Here is a 22,405-nt window from a genome sequence, read left to right as displayed (position 1 = left end):
CGTAATTTATTATTGATAAAAGACTGTGTTTATTCTTACAATGTGCTTTAAATGTAACGTGTGTCAACAAAATAAAACCTAAAGGCAGAAATTCAGTGTGCCAGGGAGGTCAAGAACTATTTTTTACTGCGGATGCATATTGTCAATGACGTGGCAGGCTGTATACTATATAAAGGGGTTTTCAGTTGCGGTTGAGCAGAACGTCATAGTGAGACTCGCAAGAATCTACGAACGACGAATTTTCATTATCTTCGTTTCACTATCGTAAGTAAAAGTTTTACTTGTTTGAGTTGTCAAGTCAACTGTCTGGCGTGAATTATATCTTTTTTTGCGTTGTAAGCTTTAGCTCACTCACCCGGTCTTGGTAAGCACTGCTGGCTGTAGTTTTAATGGTGACGCAGTTGTAAAATAGTTAAACGATGATTGGCTGTACTCTTCGGTTTCCCAAACGACTGTATACGCGTTCTTTTTCGACAGTCCATCGTAGTTTTTTATTTTATATTGATCAATGGATAGCTGTTAGCAATAGCAATGACTCAACAGTTTCAGTGGTTGCTTCCATTATTGGCGACAGAACAAAAGGGAGTCATCGAGGTCTCAAAATGGCGCCGTCGACTGGAGCGTTAATGAATCATTTTCTTGCCTCAGCTCCTTAACATACAATTGGGTATTACAATTTCGTTTAAAATGACGTTTTTTGATAACGTATTTATAAATACACAATGGATGGAATGTTTAACTCCCATAAGTGATCATTTAGTCAAAGGTTTTAAGCAATGATTTTAATACGTATTACATTGTTTTTGTCTTAGGTGTAAACATGCAGATCTTTGTCAAGACCCTCACCGGCAAGACCATCACCCTTGAGGTTGAGCCCAGTGACACCATTGAGAATGTCAAGGCCAAAATCCAGGACAAAGAAGGCATTCCCCCAGACCAGCAGAGGTTGATCTTTGCTGGCAAACAACTAGAAGATGGCCGCACACTGTCAGACTACAACATCCAGAAAGAGTCCACCCTCCATCTTGTCCTGCGTCTGCGAGGTGGCATGCAGATCTTTGTGAAGACCCTCACCGGCAAGACCATCACACTCGAGGTTGAGCCCAGTGACACCATTGAGAATGTCAAGGCCAAAATCCAGGACAAGGAAGGCATTCCCCCAGACCAGCAGAGGTTGATCTTTGCTGGCAAACAACTAGAAGATGGCCGCACACTGTCAGACTACAACATCCAGAAAGAGTCCACCCTCCATCTTGTCCTGCGTCTGCGAGGTGGCATGCAGATCTTTGTGAAGACCCTCACTGGCAAGACCATCACCCTCGAGGTTGAGCCCAGTGACACCATTGAGAATGTCAAGGCCAAAATCCAAGACAAGGAAGGCATTCCCCCAGACCAGCAGAGGTTGATCTTTGCTGGCAAACAACTAGAAGATGGCCGCACCCTCTCAGACTATAATATTCAGAAAGAGTCCACCCTCCATCTTGTTCTGCGTCTGCGAGGTGGCATGCAGATTTTTGTGAAGACCCTCACTGGCAAGACCATCACCCTCGAAGTTGAGCCCAGTGACACCATTGAGAATGTCAAGGCCAAAATCCAAGACAAAGAAGGCATTCCCCCAGACCAGCAGAGGTTGATCTTTGCTGGCAAACAACTAGAAGATGGCCGCACACTGTCAGACTACAACATCCAGAAAGAGTCCACCCTCCATCTTGTCCTGCGTCTGCGAGGTGGCATGCAGATCTTTGTGAAGACCCTCACCGGCAAGACCATCACACTCGAGGTTGAGCCCAGTGACACCATTGAGAATGTCAAGGCCAAAATCCAAGACAAAGAAGGCATTCCCCCAGACCAGCAGAGGTTGATCTTTGCTGGCAAACAACTAGAAGATGGCCGCACCCTCTCAGACTATAATATTCAGAAAGAGTCCACCCTCCATCTTGTCCTGCGTCTGCGAGGTGGCATGCAGATCTTTGTGAAGACCCTCACCGGCAAGACCATCACCCTCGAGGTTGAGCCCAGTGACACCATTGAGAATGTCAAGGCCAAAATCCAAGACAAGGAAGGCATTCCCCCAGACCAGCAGAGGTTGATCTTTGCTGGCAAACAACTAGAAGATGGCCGCACACTGTCAGACTACAACATCCAGAAAGAGTCCACCCTCCATCTTGTCCTGCGTCTGCGAGGTGGCATGCAGATCTTTGTGAAGACCCTCACTGGCAAGACCATCACCCTCGAAGTTGAGCCCAGTGACACAATCGAGAATGTCAAGGCCAAAATCCAGGACAAAGAGGGTATTCCTCCTGACCAGCAGAGGTTGATCTTTGCTGGCAAACAGCTGGAAGATGGCCGCACCCTCTCAGACTACAACATCCAGAAAGAGTCCACCCTCCATCTTGTTCTGCGTCTGAGGGGTGGCCAGTAGTGGGTCCCAATTTCATGTTTATAATAAAGTTGAATATAGTATTGTTAATTTGGCATTTGCCATGACCAAATGTTAATTGCATTCTTGGAATAAATGATCAAACCTATCATTCTGCAGTTTTTATTATGCAAATCAAGATGAAATCGTTCAGTGGAAAATAAAATGTAATTTGACAATTACAGCCTATAACTATGCCGTTTTAAATGAATAATGTATTTGTGCAATACACATGTTGGGCATGTCGCAATAACACTTGTCGCTCAGGTTATGAGTTGGCGCCATCTACTGATTCACGGCAACATTGAACTTTTTTGTACTGTACCAGTCTAGTCCTACACTCAAAATAAGAATTTTATTAATTTAGAATGTCTAATTGCATAAATACCAATAGATTAGGCTATGAATAGATTGAAAAGGAGACGTTACGTATGAGGGGAGAGAATTGGTGATAATTAAGTAAAGTGAGCTAAATTTGATTTGCAGAAAGAAAACCTCCCCCTGTCACTAATTATAATTTCAATACAGTTAAAATGCTATAATTTTCACGTCTTAGAAGTATTAAAGACTAGCATGAGTTGGACAATGTGGACTTGGCGCAAAGTTATCATGCTCAAATTGCGGTGGGGTTCACTGTTACGTGGTGTGAGGTGAGAAGCACTACATAACTACAAGTCGGCTAAATTAAAGAATATCAATTAGTTCAGGAAATCTTAAATATATACAGTAAAAGGGTATTGTTGTGAATAAGGAAAATACATGCTGGATTGTAGAAGTGATCAGTTGCATCAAGCTGAACATGTAACAATAATTCACAATTGCAACAAAACTAGATATTAACAGAGTAACTTGGAACCCGACAAAAGATGATCCGAGCACTGGCAGAGCCAGAGGGGAGGCCGGGGTAGCACTGGACCCCCCTGAAATCTGATTGGACCCCCCAGGTGCCACCCCATATGATTGACATATTGCGACACCGACTGCTAAATCTCTCCTGTACAGTAGTTGGCGCTATGTACCACAAAGCGTTGCAATCCACGTTCATTAGGAGAAGAAGAATCGCCACTGAAACAGAGGAAGCTTTGAATCTGATTTGAGTCGGTTATCGTGGCGACAGAAGATCAACAAAGTAACGAAAAAGGAGACGAAGGATACCCTTCATGGACAGTGAAATCCTCGTTGTAAAGTAAGTTTTAGGCTGGTGTCCCAATGAGTCACTGGGAATTAGGGTCTGGACATTTTAAACGTGTAGGAACTCTTATTTTTCAATTTCAATTTTTTTTGATATTTTGAAGTGTTGGTTACTCATGTGTGTCGTTTTATTAATGGTGGTTTGTATGTTTATTTTGCTTACACTAATATTTTTATTTTTACACAATGTAGTTGCATTGAGGGAGGACACAGAGGTGGCAGCTCCTTTCCTGGGACTAGTTTGGAGAATACAGCACAGCCCATCAGAACCAGGTCAGAGCACAGACAGAAACAGTCACATGCTCAGTTCAGTAATTAAGTTTAGTTTTAGATATTTTAAAATGTTGGTTACTGATTAGTGTTGTTGTTAAATGGTGGATGCATTTTTATTTTGATTACACTACACAATGTAGTTCCATCAAAGGAGGACACAGAAGCCTCTGAGGATGAGGATTTCGATGAGCAACAAGAGCCAGACCCAGAGCCTGCTGTCCCCAGCACGAATATCGCTCAACCGAGAGGACCCGGTGGTAGGTAGTAGGGAGGGAGGGAGAGATATTGTGTGAGTAACTATGAATGTGTTGGTGCATTTTCACAATTTTTGTAAAAAATTGTTATTAATGCATAATTGAAAAATTGTTGCCAAATTGTTTTACATTTTCAGCTTTGTTAATAAACTTCAAATTATATGTACATAAATCTCATCTACTGTGTGCTTAGTATGTACATTTCAACATTTGACACTCCGTTTGCAATTGATAAGTCGAGAAACAAATGTATTGTTATAGTCTGTGGAGCCCCTGAAATAGCTTTGGCCACCCCGCGATAGGCAAATTAAAATATCAAAAGTATTTATTATAAATCATTAAAATGGGTTTTTGCAAAATGAAATAAAAGTTCAACAGGAAATTACAAAATGCAAAAATAGGAGAAATGTAATGAATTTGAGACCATTCTCATGGGTTCACCCCCTGTGGCTGTGGTGATCATTTGTAGCCGCAGTTAATTTATTACCCAGCCACATAGACAATTTGTTTACTTGCTGTTGACTGAAAATGACATCACAGTTGCTCAGGCAACAACCAATCACAGCTCACCTGTTTTCCAACACTGAGTCGTAATTGGTTGTTACCTGAGCAACCGTGAGGTCAGTTTCAGTCAACAGCAAGTGACAAAATGGCCACCCCCGAGTTGGGTATAAACAGGTGGATTTTACTTCTTAACTCATATTCCACAAACACAATATCACTCACAATGCCATGTTTAGAATCGTGGGGCTGCGTAGAACATATAACAATTTGGGGGTTGACTTGCTCTTTAATTTTGAAGAATGCCAAAGTGGCCCTTGCATCATCCAATTTTTCTGTGTGCAGCCCTGGAGCAAAGTTTGGATACTCCTTAGCTGTGGGAAGAGCTAAGTGGGTTCGGATGTAAAGTGAGCTGGATGATCTGATCATAAAATGGGTTTGTGGATGTGCAACGTTACCTCTCTGGCAGGGAAGGAGCTGATCTTCAAGGTCTATCACTGGATAGATAGATAGTCATAAAGTAAAGTAATAAAGAAAAAAAACACACAACCAGAAGAATAGCTTTAATCATTTATTCCAACAATGTGCACAGAACATTTGGTCATCATGGCAAATGCCTTTGAATTTAAGCTATAATTTCATTTTAGTATTAAGAACATGGAATTGTGATTGATTACTGGCCACCCCTCAGACGGAGGACAAGATGGAGGGTGGATTCTTTCTGGATGTTGTAGTCTGACAGCGTGCGGCCATCTTCCAGCTGCTTTCCAGCAAAGATCAACCTCTGCTGGTCTGGGGGAATGCCTTCCTTGTCTTGGATTTTGGCCTTGACATTCTCAATGGTGTCACTGGGCTCAACCTCGAGGGTGATGGTCTTGCCAGTGAGGGTCTTCACGAAGATCTGCATACCACCTCGCAGACGCAGGACAAGATGGAGGGTGGACTCTTTCTGAATATTATAGTCTGAGAGGGTGCGGCCATCTTCTAGTTGTTTGCCAGCAAAGATCAACCTCTGCTGGTCTGGGGGAATGCCTTCTTTGTCTTGGATTTTGGCCTTGACATTCTCAATGGTGTCACTGGGCTCAACCTCGAGGGTTATGGTCTTGCCAGTGAGGGTCTTCACGAAGATCTGCATGCCACCTCGCAGACGCAGGACAAGATGGAGGGTGGACTCTTTCTGAATATTATAGTCTGAGAGGGTGCGGCCATCTTCCAGCTGTTTACCAGCAAAGATCAACCTCTGCTGGTCTGGGGGAATGCCTTCTTTGTCTTGGATTTTGGCCTTGACATTCTCAATGGTGTCACTGGGCTCAACCTCGAGGGTGATGGTCTTGCCAGTGAGGGTCTTCACGAAGATCTGCATGCCACCTCGCAGACGCAGGACAAGATGGAGGGTGGACTCTTTCTGAATATTATAGTCTGAGAGGGTGCGACCATCTTCCAGCTGTTTGCCAGCAAAGATCAACCTCTGCTGGTCTGGTGGAATGCCTTCCTTGTCCTGGATTTTGGCCTTGACATTTTCAATGGTGTCACTGGGCTCAACCTCGAGGGTGATGGTCTTGCCGGTGAGGGTCTTCACAAAGATCTGCATGTTTGCACCTAAGGTGAATACAAATTTAAACTGTATTAAAGCCTTGTCTAAAAAACCTGAATAGAAATATTTGAGTGTTAGTTATGAGAGATAATTAATCCATCCACGGGCTTTGTTTATAAAATCATTTTACACAAAACGTCAAAATAATTGTAAACACAATTGTATGTTAAAGAGTTAACATTCCAGTCGACAGCGCCATTTTGAGACCTTGTTGACTCCTTTTTGTTCAGCTGCCACCTCCCATAATGGACGCTACCACTGACAATGTTGAGTCACTGTTATTGCAGCTAACCGTTGCCCTAGAATCGCAATCCAACGACGATGGATTGTAATTCAACAGTGGTTCGTTAACCCAAATAGAACACCCACGTGAAATAATTTTTCAAAGTGCGTCACCATTAATACACAACAGCCGCAATGCTTACGAAGACAAGGTATGCGTAACGACAAAATGAACAATACAAGTGAGACCACAGACAGTTTACTCATGAAATTAAGTTGTTACTCACAATAAAGTGACGATATTAAAGGTTTAGTGTCTCGTCGTCCGTAGATTCTTGAGAGTACTCTAACGTTATTTGGATGGTGCGGTCACGGCAAACTTCTTTATAAACTAGGTGCTTACACGTCATTGGCAATATCCATCCGCGTTAATAAAAAAAAAAATAGTTCTTTCCACTGTCGGTACACAGCAGACTGTAGCGTTTATTTCGTTGAGTACACTTTATTAATATATACGTATATCTTTTTTTTTATCAATAACTAGTAATAGAGAACTTGAAAAAGATATTTTTGACAAGGGTTGCTCCGCGGATTAATATTGCATAGCACTAAGGTCCTTTCCGGATTTGTCTAGAAGGATCATAGCAACTAGAATCTTCCCACTTTGATTGGATAAAGAAAACGTTAATTTGACTTGCCATTGGTTGCTGACCTGTAAATAAATGTCGACCAGTGTCGTCAACTAAACTGGTGGAGATGGGGGGGCTGTATAGATGTCATAGTTCCTTATTAAACATAAACAACACCATACGCCTATACCAATGCATGTTTTGATAATTTGGCACCATAAAAATAAAAATACGCACAAAATAGTCTCCCGCTTTTATTACCTGCTTTAAAAAGGCCATGGATGTGGAATATCTTTCTTCCCCAAATCTGTTGCCACTGCCGCGAAAGCTCCATGGTTCAAATTCCTCTATGTCGCTACTGTCCTTATTTTTCTCGACATTAAAAGACCCCAAAATCACAGTCGTCTTTTTTATGTCCTCTTCGTCCACAGAGGTTGAACAAAAAAATAACAAGCCTATTTTGACCAAGTAAGCAGTTTAAAATACAGTACAGTAAAAGTAAACGGTCATCGGAAAAATAGTCTCTCAGGGTCCTTTTCATATAGCGCAAATCTAGAGTATATTTTAATGCATACATAATCACCTTTGATAGTCCAACAATGGGGAAAATGGCAGATTATGCAAATATATAATGAAATGTAACCATAATTACTAGGCAATGTTATTTTTGGGAGGACTAAGTATGAAAAATGGTAAATACTTGGCAAAAAAAAATGGATTTTGGTGGGATTCATGGTTTAAAAAATACAAAATTTGGAGAAAACTTCAAAACATAATAATGTGGATTGTTTTGGCGTTTTCCATTACCAATCTTGGCCAGTTTATGTTTGTACTAATGATCTGTGGGGGAAAACAAAACAAGGGTCCTAAATTGCGGACCTGAAACGGCGACGCAATTACACGCTTCGGTCACTAGATAGCACTGTGGCAGAAATCAAGGTATGACCCTCCTTCAATAATAAGTGAAAATCCGTTAAATGCAAATACATATATTTAAATACACTTCAGGCATGTTTTAATAACATTTACAGAGCTTATATTCTTTTAAGGTCTCTTTTAAAGCAATTCAAACACATTTAAATACAAAATACACATCGAGAGAGAGAGCGAGAGAGAGCAACAGCGACAAGACAAACATTATTGAACAATATGTTTTGTGTAAGTATTTGTACTTTTACACGAAGACAGTGTAACGTGCTGCTGCATTGTGATTATAGAATGCGTGTCAATAATCAATGTTATTGGCAGAAATAACAGGCCCCAAAATCGAATGTTGCCCCATGGACTGCTCTGCATTCAAATATGCTTATGTGGTACATTCTCATCTCCATTTGCACGACCTAGATTAATGAAGTTTATTTTTTATTTTATTTTTTAATTATTATTATTATTATTTTATTTTTTTGTTGTTTTTTTTACTCTTGAAAGGCTGTTGAATGGTTGAATGTGACGTGTGCTCATGTTGCCTTCAGGCATGTCGGAGGAGCATGCGGAGTGACAGTGGTCCTGACGAGTCAACCAGCTGAGGAAGGGACATGCACTGCCCGGTGTCGTTCACTCACTCCCTCACTCACTCCCTCACTCGACCACCGAAATGGCCGGCTGGGGCACCTTCTTCTTTTCCCTCCTCAACTACAAGACGGAAAAGTATGTCATCGCCGAGAACAGGAAGATCGGAATACTGTTTCGAATCTACCAACTGGCCGTGCTGGGATATATTATCGGGTAAGGTGCAATCACGCCTTGCCCCCCCCCATTGTTTCTGTCCAATGGTGCCTTTGCATAAACTAACCTTCCACAAAGTGATTCACAAAGTTAAAAATAGTTGTGCCTGTGCAAGTCCTGTGCGTTTGCTTTGCTCGGTTAAAGTGGCAGAGCATGTGTGTGTGTTGTTATTTTATTAGAAATACAGAATAACCCTTCAAGCTGAGAGAGACTAGTCACTAGAGACTAGTGATGCACCAGTATGTAGGGAAATTAAGTGAAAGTGGTGATTACAAATTAATGTAAACACAAAATCCATGTTCTATCTAAATTAGGAGTTGATTAGAATATTGCTCTAGATTATAAAATGTCTGACAAAGAGTAAGCAGCATTACTGCCTAGTGGTTAGCACATCTGCCTCGCAATTCTAAGTTTGAATCTTGGCTCCGGCCTTTCTATGTGGAGTACACATTCCAAGGAAAAATACATTTGGTTCATTAACACACTCCAAATTTCCCATAGGTGTGAGTGCTTATTTCTCTGCGGTATATGCCCTGCAACCTGTCCAGGATGTACCCCGCCCCCTGCCCAAAGGCAGGTTCTACTCACACGTGCACCTAATGAGGAAAAGCTAGTCAAGGATGCATAATGGCTTGTAAAATAACACATGCATCAGCTTTCATTTTGTGTTCTATGTGAAGCACTCACCACTAATAGCGGCTTGATGACAAAACCCATGGCTGATTTGTGAAGTGTTGCTCCATGCATTAGGTGGGTGTTTGTGATGAAGAAGGGCTACCAGGAAAGAGAGGAGGCCATCCAGTCCTCCGTCATCACCAAGCTCAAAGGCGTCACGCTGACCAACAGCTCTGAGAGCGGCCTTCACCTGTGGAGTGCAGAGGATTACGTCATTCCGCCACATGTAACGTATAATAAAACCTCCCCTTGTTGTAGAACCCTACACAATATCGCTCTTGTCAAAAGGGATTATGACGTGGGCGGATGTCATTCACAGCGGCTTTTTGCCTGACGAGATTGAACAGAATCGATCTTCTCCGGGGTGCAATTGATTTAACCTTTTCCTTCTTCATCAGAATGAATAAACCCCTAATTGTATCGTGCAGGGAGAACAGGTTTTCTTCGTGGTAACAAATTACATTGAGACCCCCAATCAGAGGCTGGGCTTCTGTGCCGAGGTGAGTGGACACACGAGCAGTGTCCGTCTTAAAAAAATGGATCATTACAGAATTGGAAGACAATTGGGCAACTCGGGCACCTGAAAAGCATATTTTTAAATATATTGCTAACGATATATTTGACAATTAAATAAAGTGAGTTTCACTTGAATACTACAATTTTTTTTACTGCAATTAACAGGACTGAAAATGACATGGTAGCTGTGTTAGCTGCAAGGCTAACTGGCTAAGAAACACTTAGCTGTATAGTTAAAAAAGAAAAACTTTGATATTAATGTTTTTATGTCATATGAATAACTGCTCTGTACTGTAGGTTTGTGTGGCATATCGAAAAAAAAAGAGGACTTACCTTATGTCTACCCATATTAGTCTGAGCAATTAGCCGGATAATGTCATTTCTGCTGCGTCATGCAGAGTGCTATTTTTTTTTTCTTCCTCAAGATCACAGGTGTCAAACATTCAGCCCGCCACTTCATTTTATGTCATCCATGAATGCAAATCATGTGCGTTAATGTTTCTTGCTAAAATTCCAAAATTACAAATTGTCTTTACTTTAAATAACATTGAGATGTTGCAAGCATTATTTTGCTACTACTTGCCCTTTTAATATAACTGAAAAATAATGGAACAATTTTTAAACACTACAGATAGTTACATTTTGTCTTAGGAAATCTATGACTCAAACAAAAAGTGCATGTTTCTGTATTTTTTGCAGAGATTACTTGAAATGTCATTAGGGGGACAGAAAATGTCTTCCAATTCTGCAATGGCCTAAATACCACCGCTTCTGCATTTGCATGACCTATTTTCACGTGTGTTTTTTACATCACAGAGTTTCAAGGTACCAAACGGCCAATGCCTTAGTAATGATGACTGCGCCGAGGGGGAAACTGTGACAGCAGGGCATGGTGAGGATTATTTATTGTCAATAGCGTGAGAAAAGGCTTATAACACTCGGTTAATGACGGAGTTCCCTTCCTGCAGCAGCGAAATAACCCGAAACTGGACGTAAGTCGGAACGCGCTCTAGTTACTATGTTGCCGCGCTAGTGAAGACATAATCCCACTGAATATGACAGAATGGCAGACTAGTGTATTTCATAATTTTGCCATTATACATCACCACAATGGATTTGAAATAAAACAAGATGCTATTAAAGTTCAGACTTTCAGCAACAATTAGAGTTTTCAACCAAAAAAAACTAATTTTGGTAGACCGGCGCCCGTGCAAGAGCGGGCTTCGTACATGGTCTGTTTTTTACTCATTTTGCTAGCTTTTGTGTTTAATATTTACATAACGTGACCGATTAGCCTCTTGACATGTGTCAACAGTTTGTCATAGACGTATGTAACTGAGCGAATCCAGTCACTTTTTCTAAATTAATTTTTCGATAATAAATAAACCGGAAGTATTTTTTTTTCTGACACCCATACGGACCCGCCCATGGCCCGGTGGTTGGAGACCACTGAGCTAAGGTACCACTTTTATTTCATTTTATTTATTAGTCTATTCGGTACTATTCCTGATCAATCATTAGCAATTCACGCAGTAGCACTCCTGTTCCAATGCGTCTGATTTTTTTTTTTTTTTAATCAAACCTCTCTCAACGCCACCCAGCCAAGAATCTTTGCTCTCTCCACCAGGAATTAAAACAGGCTTGTGTATAAACAGCACCGGCACCTGCGAGATTCATGCCTGGTGTCCAGTAGAATACAGCAAGAGACCCATGTGAGTACCTCAAGACATTTTCACACGTTCTATTTTTTAACCGATACAGTCTGGACGAAGCTGCCATTCCCGTTCCGCTTCCTATGTTCCCCTCCCAGAGTGCCATTACTGAGCGAAGCCGAGAACTTCACCATTTACATCAAGAACTTCATCAGATTCCCCAAATTTGAATTTTCAAAGTAAGTGTCCACAAAGTGGTGACGAGCGGTGGCATGCCTCAGATTTCAGACGATTTCAGTGAGCTGACAAATATATGTCGGCCGTGGATGTTTTGAATAACTTCAGGGTGCAGGGAGCTTTCTATTAATACGGCCTGTGCGTTGCGCCCAGTGAGACGGTGAAACAGACAAGTCATGCGAGATGCCCTTGACAGCCTAACTGTGGACAGGTGTCACGCTAGATGGGCTCCCCCCCTCTCCGCTTTCAAGTGTCGCGGACAGACGGCTCTTGTCGCGGCAATTATGTACGCCACGGTCCCATTAAAATGAAGCGCTCGTCTTTCTTCGCTTTGCTGACACTCGCAGTCCTTTTTGACCGGATGTAGGTGATATGAAGCAGCGTTAACTAGCGTCGGTCAACCCCACACGCTCTCGTAATGTGTTTTGAATTAAGGCAGGCATGCCAATGATGTATTCACGGCCGAATGACAGACGTGCGGTACTGCTTGTGTTGCTGTAAGAGCTTTTTTCAGATGCCAAGCATGCATTTTCAAACCGTAATCAACATGCATGGCAGGCTAATTATTATTATTAAAAGAGAAAACAAATATGATTTATAGACCTTTTTAATATGACATCATCATATGTTACTTTAAAGAGTCTTTTTTGGGGGGGGCCCATCACGTGGGCTCTGAAGTTAAAAAACAAACAAAACTCAAGAACAACAAGCCCAGACCTAAAAAAAAAAAAAAAAAAAAAAAAAGGATACATATTATTCTTAGATGTCGTACTTGTCATGACTGCTGTCATCGCTTTCTCAGGTCCAACGTTCTTGACACTGCTGATGACAGCTACTTGAAAAGATGCTCCTATGACCAAGTGGAAGATCCTTACTGTCCCATCTTTCGCCTCGGAGATCTGGTCAAGTGGGCGGGGCACGACTTCCAGGACATGGCTGCAAAGGTACTCAACGGCAGAATGTAACACCAATTACTGCTGTTTTCCTTTTTTCGAGGTAGTATACCATCCGATGGATTTAGAAAGTATGGACGTATGGTGAAACTATGGGGTCGTTGACAATCAAAATGTATCCCACCAGGCATCTTTTTTTTTTTTTTATTTAAAGACCTCCAAGGACCATATAAAAATGGTTGCATGACGCAAGGATCAAATATAAAATTAGATCTGTTTTTTTTTTTCTTTAGGGTGGGTCTGTTGGGATCCTAATTGAGTGGTACTGCGACTTGGATAAGGACTACTCTCGGTGTAATCCACAATACAGCTTCACCCGTTTGGACATCAACTTGAACAACTCCGTCACATCAGGATACAACTTCAGGTACGTCGTCTCAGCACGCCCACTTTTCTTTCCCGCTCAACCATCTGATGTGATTGTCTTGCAGATATGCAAGATACTATAAGGATCCAAATGGGGAAACCTTTCGCACTTTGTATAAAGTTTATGGAATTCATTTTGACATCATGATCAATGGCCAGGTAGTCGCTGGAATTGGAGAAATTAGGAACAAACTGGATTCCGGTAATAGTCACTGCGCTGAATGTTTCTTGTTTTTTTTTTTTTGGTCCCTTGCAGGCTGGAAAATTCAACATTATTCCCACAATAATTGCCATTGGCTCTGGTGTCGCTCTTCTCGGAATAGTGAGTTGTCTTCATATTGTTGCTGCGTTAGAACTACACTGTCATACTGTGTGAAATAAATTATACGGAGCACTTTGTGAGCATTGTTTTAAAAGTATCTCTTTCTCTTTCCAAGGGAGCCTTTGTTTGTGATATGATCCTACTGTACATGATGAACACCAGCTCCTTCTATAGAAACAAGAAATTTGAGATCATCAATTTCAAGTACATGATTTATGGATGCAGGCGTTTTCAGAGTGTGGGGCAGTGATACTTCCTGCAAACAAATTCCAAGTCCGGGAATTGTGAAACTTATTTGTGCACACAGTGCTGCTTTTCATATTACCATTTTAACATCGGATGTAATTCTTGAAAACATCCTCTTCATAGACAAAACACATTTGTCTTATGAAGCAAGTTTTATGGCCACATTGAAAGATTACAGACCCGCCTGTGATATTGTGATACACACCAAAATTGGACTGTTATGTGTTTTAAACCCATTTAAATGTATTAAAGCAGACTTTTTTTTTTTTTTAAGTATTCCTTTGTGCCACTTCTCACTCTTGGTTGCAGTTCTTCAAATAACAGGCCCAGCATGCAAGCTGTTTATTTGCCACTCCGGTATAGCTTACTGTAAAACTGAAAAGAGATCAAATTAAACAGTTTATATTTAAACATAAATGTTCAACCAAATCATACAATAACAAAAGTCGGCTAGCTTAATGCTAACATATAATGTGAAACGCCATAGATGGGCTGATGGAAATTTGCATGGATGTTACAGTAATTATCCGTTCAAATCTTCAAACTGGTCATGCTGGTCTATAACGCCTCTTTTCCCCTCCGAGTTCTCCGGCGGCCCCTAGTGGAGATGTACCACCTCACACTTTGAAAACTGCTGACAAAATGTCATTTAGTCTGGCTTCAAAGAGAATGCTTTTCTCATCTCTCCCTCATATGGATATTACAGGAAAGAGCGGAACTCAATTAGGGAGAAGAAGACTCGGGAAAGGGAAAGGAAATCCAGGAAACTGGCTGCAGAAAACGAGTCGGCCAACTCCATGAAAAAGGCAGAAGATATTGAAGCCTTGGAGGTTCCAAACAAGCCAACCCAGGACAAGCGCGGTCCCACCATTCCACGCAACACCGGCCAGCGGTACCCGTCCACGCTCTCTCCACAGGATGCGGTACCAAAGCATCATATCACCTTTGCGTCGCACAACTGAAAAAGAAGAAGCCATGGCAAGACAAAAATTATCCACAGCAATGGTCTCGAGAGGTGGAACCCAAAACTCACTTATCACCTTATTGACATGGCTGCTGGCTCGCAGCAAGAAATGTTGCGGTTGCAGAAAATGGAAAATCACAGCAACGGTAACAGGACTCATCTTGACATCAACATTGGCATTTTGTGGGATGACAAAATGAATCCGGTTGGTGACCTGGAATCGTTCCCGTCTTCATTGACATTGTTTTAGCCGATCACTCCTTGACATTCTATTTGCATGACATTTTGACTTAATTTTAACGGTGCCGACTGAGGCTGGCAGCTGGTCACCTGATATACACAAATTGTCATTCAAAGTGTATTAACCCTCTTGTTATATCGCGGGTCAAATTGACCCATTCTAAAATGAATAGAGTGCACTATCCTCCTTTAGCCATGAGCTAAAAGAGGCATTAAACTAACGAACCCCCCCCACACCAGGTCTAGGTTCCAAGTCCCTATCCCCTGCAAATACCGAAAAAACATGAGTAATAGATGCCACACCCATTTTCATAATTGCCCGTATTAATAGTTTAAACTATAAATATATTACAAACTATGATCCCCAAACCCTTAAATAATTCCAAAATGTATATAATTGTTTGCATTAGTTTTTGCCCCCTAAACTTGAACTTGGTAAAAAATAAATGTATACATTTTTACTTAAATGTTAATTTATCTGAAAAATGGTAAAATAATTCTACATATACATTCAACATTATTACTAATATATCTATATATATAATCAAATTTTCCCACCCTTGACTTCAATGATGCCTTGTTGCCATGATTCATGCAATGAATTCAACATGTAATTGTTCTGGCTTGTATTGTGCGCTACTGTTAAAATGCGAGTGTACTCCTATTTATTTCAAAGGTCTTATTGCTGCTAATGAATGTCTGTCATCTCAACAGTGAGTAAAGCAGAAAAAAAAATGATTTGACATATGCAGATAAGTACAGAGGTATTTATTCCAATCAATAATCACATTTATTTGTCTTGAACTTCAGTACTATACAGAAAAGTGCAACGTCAAATAGTTACACTATGTTTAGGATGTCATGTGCTACAGTCTGTTACACTATAATCCAAAGAAGAATCCCGAGCAGGATCATAAATGAGGAGAGGCCTGAAGTTAATAAAAGGCATTGTTGAGTGTGTTAGGAGAAAGAAAAATGTTGTGTCAGCAGGTCATAAAGGAATAACATTAAAATGTATTTTTGGCTCATCTACAGTTCAAACAAAATGCAATTAGTTTCAGGAGAATACGGGTCATTTTAGTACACATGCACCATTCCGTAGAGGAAAGTCCAGAAGAGGACGTAGGTGAAAAGACCTCCAACCAAGCCCCCGGTGAAGAGAAGCCGTCTGGATTTAAAGCACTTGTTCCATCGTCGTCCGGCCTTGAGAATGAGCAGCAAAGACAGGAGGAACGAGGCCAAAAAGTAAAAAATGAAGCCATACAGTCCCGTCAGGCCCAGGATACCGGCGGTAGCTCCGGACAGCGCCGACACGGAGGTGCGGCAGTAGTCCAGCACGGCGGCATTGCCCCTCACGGCCACTTCGCTGATGAACTGCGGCCCCTCTCGTTTGGCTACTACGGCTGCCATCTTGGCACTGGTCATGGGGAAGATTCTGCAGAAAACACACAACGCGTTTACATTTTACAACAAAACCTGGAAGCAGATGAGATCACTACTATTTTCTACACTATTTACAAGCAATTATGTACAATTACATACATACATTCATTGCAGGAGGTAAAGAAACACACCTTTATTCAAATGCAATCCCTATGTTTTTGCTTCAAACATACCTTATGGCACAAAAATTCAACCTCCGTTTGGTTGGTTGGGTTAATTCAAATGCGATTTTGTACAATGTATTTGGACTTTGATATTTTCATTTCTAAAGTGAGGCTTCAGTCTTGCCAATTTACTCCATAGCTCAGACATAAGAAGAGGGCATGAGATTGCTGTCACACGTTGGAAAAAAATTCCAGCAGCTCCTTCAGTGTTGTGGAGTTCCTTCTCATATTTTAATCAATTTTGGAGAGGCATCCAGTCTCATGTCATTGCTGTGCCATATTTCATCCACTTGATTATCAAAAGCCGATAGTGATAATTAAAAGCAGCATTGGGGGGCTGAATCTGCATTGGGTGGTGTTAGCTTTGCAGTAGATACGGTTGTAAGATTTAAACAAATTTCTGTCTGCGCAATAGGCAAACAAACAAAATAGTTTTTTTGTGGTAAAATACATGACACCAGCGTTGTGCGACTTTGCCCCGTCTTTCAACATGCAATCTAGCATCGCTAGCGCCACCGTGCTAACGCTGAGTTCATGCTAATGCTAAAAGCCGTGTTATTCTTACCGAAGGGATAACGCAGGGTTTCTCGGCTCCACACAGCGCACTCACAAATGCATCATGTGTAAAATATTACTTCGTCGACTTGAACGCGGAGCTGCTGCGAACAAAAGCCACCTTCATTTTTTTATCAATCGCGAATTGGAGTCCTTTCCGGTCCGTCCCCGTCCATGCTAGTCGCAATGGATTGTGGGAACTGGAAATAGTACAGTCATCACAAATGAGGATGTTAATGGAGCATTCGATATACAGTAAAACGCATGATTTTGGTGTACTGGGCGTAGCCTTCAAGTGTGTTATCAACTGCAGAAAAATACAATGCACCTAATGTACCCTCACCTAGATAAAATAATAAGAACGAAATGATCTACGGAATGAGTATAGTTCCAGGTGGGTGGAGCAATGCACGTTCGTGGTTACAGAGTCAAACACCAAAGAATAAGAGTGTGTCGAGCTGTGGTTGCACGAGGTTCACCAGTAACAGCTGTTATGCCTACGTACATTCTGGGTTTGGATGTGGGCACCACATCGATTAAAGCAGTTTTATTAGAAAGTGACTCAAGGAATGTTACTGCAAGCCAGAGTTTGGCAACTGTTTCTGACATAGCCGATTCGAACGGGATAAAAGTAAGTGATCGACATATTCTTCACTAGCGTAACAAAACATGCGCCGTAAACATCTGGCTGTTTATCGGCGTATTGCCATCGATGTCCAGGCCAAGGAGCAGGATACCGTCCGGATTCTGGAAACTCTCAACCGATGCGTCGGGCTACTACCCAGGGACAAACTCCAACATGTGTGCAGCATCGGGGTATCTGGACAGATGCACGGGGTTTTGTTTTGGAATGCAAAGAGTGGTAAACACTTTTTTTTTGCACGATTAATGTTTTTGCACGTTATTTTTATTCATAAAATCATGGAGCGAATAGGTTGTTACTGTGGTTGGTGCTTTGCGTAATGTCAGGCTTGTGCAAAGCTTGCTTGTAACCGTGTTCCAAGCAAAGCTTGCTTGTAACCGTGTTCCAACACACCTGATTCAAATGATCATCTTAACATTTCAAATGAAGGCGTACGTCCTCCATCTGCAGTTGAGTAAATAAACAGAAATACTGTACACAGCCTCATTAAAGTGTGGCTGGCGGTAACGGGTTGCTGATCAATGCGAGACTGGAGTCACTTTCCTATTGTCTCGTCATTATGCTTATACTATAATTCTGACTTTTCTACTGCGTTAGTGTAGGTTAGTGATAGACAGCAACTTGGTACGGACCTTGGTTATAAATCAAGAACCCGCTATAGAGAATTGCAACAAAGTACATTAGTGTGAGTGGCAAGGATTTCTTTGTATTAATACAAAAGCGAAAAACAATATTTGTCTGAACGGGTGCTCAATGAACATTTAGTTGCTTGCAGGTTACGATTGGTCCAGAAGCAACTTCAGTCAGCTGATCACCTGGCAAGATGGCCGCTGCAACAATAGCTTCCTGTCCTCCCTTCCAAAACCAGACTCGCACCTCAGCGTAGCCACAGGATTCGGCTGTGCGACAGTTTTTTGGTACATGAAACACAGGTGGGCAAAATTCGCACACAGTCAGCTCCATAAATATTGGGACAAGGACACAATCCTCATCATTTTGGCTCTAAACACCACCATAATGGATTTGAAATGAAACAACAAGATGCGCTTTAAGTGCAGCCTTTCAGGTTTAATTTACCCTCAAATTAAATTTACATCCAAATCAGGTGACATCCAAATCTGGAAGAAAAAAAAAAACTGATTCGAGCCATTGTCCGTCTGCTCTGTGAACCGCCGTCCGATGAGTTCTGAAGCACTGAATATGAGCAGATAATCACAACATAAATAAATACAAGCGTAGAGTCTGCATTTGTAGAACATCCATTGCGATGTTTAGGGCCAAAGATGAGAATTGCGTCCATCCCCTAATATTTATGCACCAGACCGCTTAGTACGTCCAAGTTATTTTTGCTACTCTTCCAAGGTGTGAATATGAACGTGATTCTTCTGCAGGCCCGAGTTCCTAAAGGACTTCACCGTCGCAGGCACCATCCAAGACTACGTAGTCTCCATGTTGTGTGGCTTAGACCGATGTCTCATGACACCTCAGAATGCAGCCAGCTGGGGCTTCTACAACACATCCTCCGGCCAGTGGAACGTGGACATGTATGTAATAGTTTGTATTGTTGTTTTATGTGCTAACAAGTGTCTGAGTATTTACACATGACAACTTTCGTACTAAACGCACGCAATTCTAGTTGTAGTAGTGGTCGCATTATTATTCTTTTTTTTAATCTATATATTTATTTATTTATTTATTTTCCTCTCTCTTTTTGCTTGTATTGTTATTGATGTTTTGGCCTTTTTAATGGGTGTTGTGTGTGTGTGTTAATAACATTAAAGCCAATAAAAAACGTTTGAATATATATATAAATGCATGTAATCCTGTTCATCTTAGTCGAACACATAACTGTGTGTGTGTGTGTGTGTGTGTGTGCGCATGTTGTAGCCTCAATGGCGTGGGCTTCCCTGTGCACCTGCTTCCTCAGTGCGTCCCCTCTGGTGAGTTGGCGGGCCACACGCGCTCCGCCTGGCACGGTATCCCCGCGGGCACGCCAGTAGGGGCCGCCCTGGGAGATTTCCAGTGCGCTGTCTACTCCTGCTTGAGTGCACGGACTGATGCAGGTGAAACAGGAAGTGGCCGCGTGTGCTAATAGCTCAATCCAAAACCCGCCATGATTGTTCCTTGCGGGTGAAGTTCACTTTGTTTGCTTTAACCGCAACTGACATAACTGCACGTTTTATGCCCTTAACGCCCCAGTTCTTAACATAAGCACCTCGGCGCAGTTGACCTTCGCCATGCCAGCTGACTTCAAACCTCCCGACTCTCCTCAGCCCGATTCCCCCGTTGCCTTCTTCCCGTACTTTGGCTCTTCGTACTTGGCAGTGGCGGCGTCACTCAACGGAGGGAATGTGCTGGCCGCTTTTGTGGAGATGCTCACCGGCTGGATGAAAGAACTTGGTGTGTGGACTTTTATTGAGTACTAAAGGACGGTCAGTTGTATTCCTCTGTTGGCTTATGATAAATTGATAGCTGGGATTCAGCTCGTTTTATTTGGAATTTGTTCACATTTTTTTAGCCTCATAAGTCATTTAGATCTCAATACAGGAAAAGAAAAGAGACAATTTTGATGAGATTATGACATTTCCCATCCTAAATGCCAAACAGGGTGTGTTTGTTTGCATGAATGATAATGTTTTATGTTGTTTGGTGATTGACCATAAGTGTGTCATTTTGCTGACTCTTGTACATGGACCGAAGATATTTGTGTTAAGATTTAAAGGGCTCTCTTTTTGTATCCAGAGCAAGCCTAGGCGTGAGGCACGGTGTAAATGCTGGCAGGGCTGAGCTAGATTAGTTTTGGCAGTTTTGGTTGTTTTGCAGACGCACATAGCTTGGCGTGGTTTAAAACGGCCTTTTTGCGCCGTTGTGGGCGTGAACACCGCCGATTTGATTCGCCGCCAATAGAAGCGGCTCCTCTCATTCCCGTTAAAATCGGCACGCGAGAGGCGCATAGTGACTGACAAAGTGGAAGAAGAAAATGATTTGTTGGAGTACTTGCCGAAGCGCGCAAAGTACGCTTATAATATTACATACATAATATAAAACAATGGTGATGTGATTCAGTTGTTGAAAAGTGACCTGATTGCCCGGTAACAATTCCAATTGCAGGCGTGGAGCTGAGCGAGCAATCTTTATATGAGAGGATGATCGCGTGCGCTCTGAAGCAGGAAAGCAGCGACCTCACGGTGATTCCGACCATCCTGGGAGAGAGACACGACCCTTTTACTCTGGCTCAGGTGACCGACATCTCCGCCTGTAATCTCTCCCTGGGTCACGTGACCAGAGCGTCGTGCCGCGGGATCCTGCACAACCTGGCGTCCATGATGCCCCCCGAGCGCCTGCGGCAGGCGGGGGTCGGCAGGATAGTGGGTAGCGGGAGCGCCCTCGCGCGTAATGAGGTGCTCAGACAGGAAGTGGAGAGAGCCTTTGCTCAACCGGTCGTGTACGGACAGAATGCAGACTCTGCTGTTGGCGTCGCTTTAGTCCTCTGTGACCGACTCGGATCCGCTGATGATGCTTCTTCCGTGGTTAAATGATCATTTGGAGTAGTTTCCCGGAGATGGCAAAGCTTGAACAGTTGAACCAATAGAAATGCTTGCTTCACACATTTTACTGGGAAGTGCTTTATTTTGCTTTTTAAGGGCAAAAGCAGCCACTCCCAAATTTTATATTCGCTCGCCAATTCAACAGTTGTCCCTGAAGTGGGCGTTGCTCTTCCTAACACATTTAATTGTGTCTTTTTTTTCCTCCCTCATCAGTTGTTAAAGAGCTGCGCAAATGCAGATACTTATAAGGGGGTATAATTATTTAAACCCCTGCTGACTTTGAATGTAAGTTTGGTCAATTATGAAGACATTTCAATGTGTATGCTTGTTTATTGATTATAGCATATCAATGAAAAATGCATTAAAAAAAAAAAACACACACAATATGACATTTCTATGTTGTTTTCCTTTTTATTTAGTGAAATAAATATTTGATCCCATTTCCCACCATGTGAGTGCTGGCGCAAACAGTCAAAGACCGTTTCCGTACATTCCTCCAGTTATGTTTTTACCAGTCATCGCATCCCGAATTACTACTTTCCGCCAAAGCGCCATTAGTGGTGTGCAATGACTGGGGAATCCTGTTGTAAGTAATGTCTCAAAGGCATCGTGAGACAGGAAGTCGCCTGTTGCCACACCGAGCGAGCCCACGCTGCACGGCAGAGAATATCACTCGGTGATCACGGGACCAGTGATCACACACACACAGTGAAGTGAAACTAAACACAGTAACATAAACCAGAATGGGCTAAAAAAAAACATTGCTTATAAGTGTTATAGTGGAAGGACCTAACATTTGATTTAGATATATATATGTATATTTGTGTGTGTGTACATACAGTAGGTGCAGCAATTGATCGATTAATTGACGACTAATCGATCATCAATGGTTATTGTGTTGAATCATAATTTAGGGCAAGCTTTATAATACAGAGACTTTTCTCAGTTTTGGGTGTTATTAGGTTAGATGCCGTTTTTTTTTTTTTTAAAGGCGTTCGTGTGCGCGTCCTTCAGTGCGTCCAGCCGGAATCAAATGATGATGTGTGTGCGTGGGCTTGTGCATAGCTAGTCAA

At 42.0% G+C, this 22,405-nt stretch overlaps 4 protein-coding genes across 9 annotated transcripts; 2 read left to right on the top strand and 2 right to left on the bottom strand.

Annotated features, from left to right (window-relative positions):
* The first annotated feature begins 113 nt into the window (after positions 1 to 113).
* Positions 114 to 15,212, top strand: p2rx5 (purinergic receptor P2X, ligand-gated ion channel, 5). Of its 6 annotated transcripts, XM_086013384.1 has the most exons (16): positions 2,428 to 3,605; positions 3,803 to 3,883; positions 4,024 to 4,140; positions 8,556 to 8,808; positions 9,310 to 9,381; positions 9,559 to 9,709; positions 9,912 to 9,983; positions 10,816 to 10,891; positions 11,627 to 11,711; positions 11,810 to 11,890; positions 12,691 to 12,832; positions 13,075 to 13,208; positions 13,273 to 13,366; positions 13,464 to 13,529; positions 13,645 to 13,733; positions 14,482 to 15,212. In XM_086013384.1, exons 4-16 carry the CDS (start codon positions 8,678 to 8,680, stop codon positions 14,735 to 14,737), a joined length of 1,449 nt encoding a protein of 482 aa, XP_085869510.1. In that variant the 5' UTR covers positions 2,428 to 3,605; positions 3,803 to 3,883; positions 4,024 to 4,140; positions 8,556 to 8,677; the 3' UTR covers positions 14,738 to 15,212. The 6 variants fall into 6 exon arrangements, with proteins under 6 accessions (XP_085869516.1, XP_085869510.1, XP_085869515.1 ...); XM_086013389.1 differs by lacking the exon at positions 9,310 to 9,381; XM_086013388.1 differs by lacking the exons at positions 2,428 to 3,605; positions 3,803 to 3,883; positions 4,024 to 4,140 and adding an exon at positions 8,003 to 8,022.
* On the bottom strand, positions 5,197 to 6,893 carry LOC147133542 (polyubiquitin-B). Its single transcript, XM_086013391.1, has 2 exons — positions 6,742 to 6,893; positions 5,197 to 6,237 (listed from the first exon to the last, which is right to left on the bottom strand). The coding sequence occupies exon 2, from the start codon at positions 6,227 to 6,229 to the stop codon at positions 5,312 to 5,314; it is 918 nt and encodes a 305-aa protein (XP_085869517.1). The 5' UTR covers positions 6,230 to 6,237; positions 6,742 to 6,893; the 3' UTR covers positions 5,197 to 5,311.
* A 520-nt stretch (positions 15,213 to 15,732) lies between the features above and the next one.
* On the bottom strand, positions 15,733 to 17,363 carry emc6 (ER membrane protein complex subunit 6). The gene is made up of 2 exons (XM_086013402.1): positions 17,152 to 17,363; positions 15,733 to 16,414 (listed from the first exon to the last, which is right to left on the bottom strand). The coding sequence occupies exon 2, from the start codon at positions 16,402 to 16,404 to the stop codon at positions 16,057 to 16,059; it is 348 nt and encodes a 115-aa protein (XP_085869528.1). The 5' UTR covers positions 16,405 to 16,414; positions 17,152 to 17,363; the 3' UTR covers positions 15,733 to 16,056.
* Positions 17,328 to 21,695, top strand: shpk (sedoheptulokinase). The gene is made up of 7 exons (XM_086013383.1): positions 17,328 to 17,772; positions 17,862 to 18,003; positions 18,560 to 18,716; positions 19,176 to 19,328; positions 19,672 to 19,847; positions 19,984 to 20,184; positions 20,896 to 21,695. Exons 1-7 carry the CDS (start codon positions 17,548 to 17,550, stop codon positions 21,321 to 21,323), a joined length of 1,482 nt encoding a protein of 493 aa, XP_085869509.1. The 5' UTR covers positions 17,328 to 17,547; the 3' UTR covers positions 21,324 to 21,695.
* Positions 21,696 to 22,405: the final 710 nt, after the last annotated feature.

This window comes from Filicampus tigris, chromosome 17, assembly GCF_054856515.1.
Source record: "Filicampus tigris isolate MCC_2025a chromosome 17, RoL_Ftig_1.0, whole genome shotgun sequence".
Taxonomy (NCBI): domain Eukaryota; kingdom Metazoa; phylum Chordata; class Actinopteri; order Syngnathiformes; family Syngnathidae; genus Filicampus; species Filicampus tigris.
The sequence above is the reverse complement of the archived record's forward strand: the minus strand, read 5'-3'. Positions and strand labels throughout refer to the sequence as shown.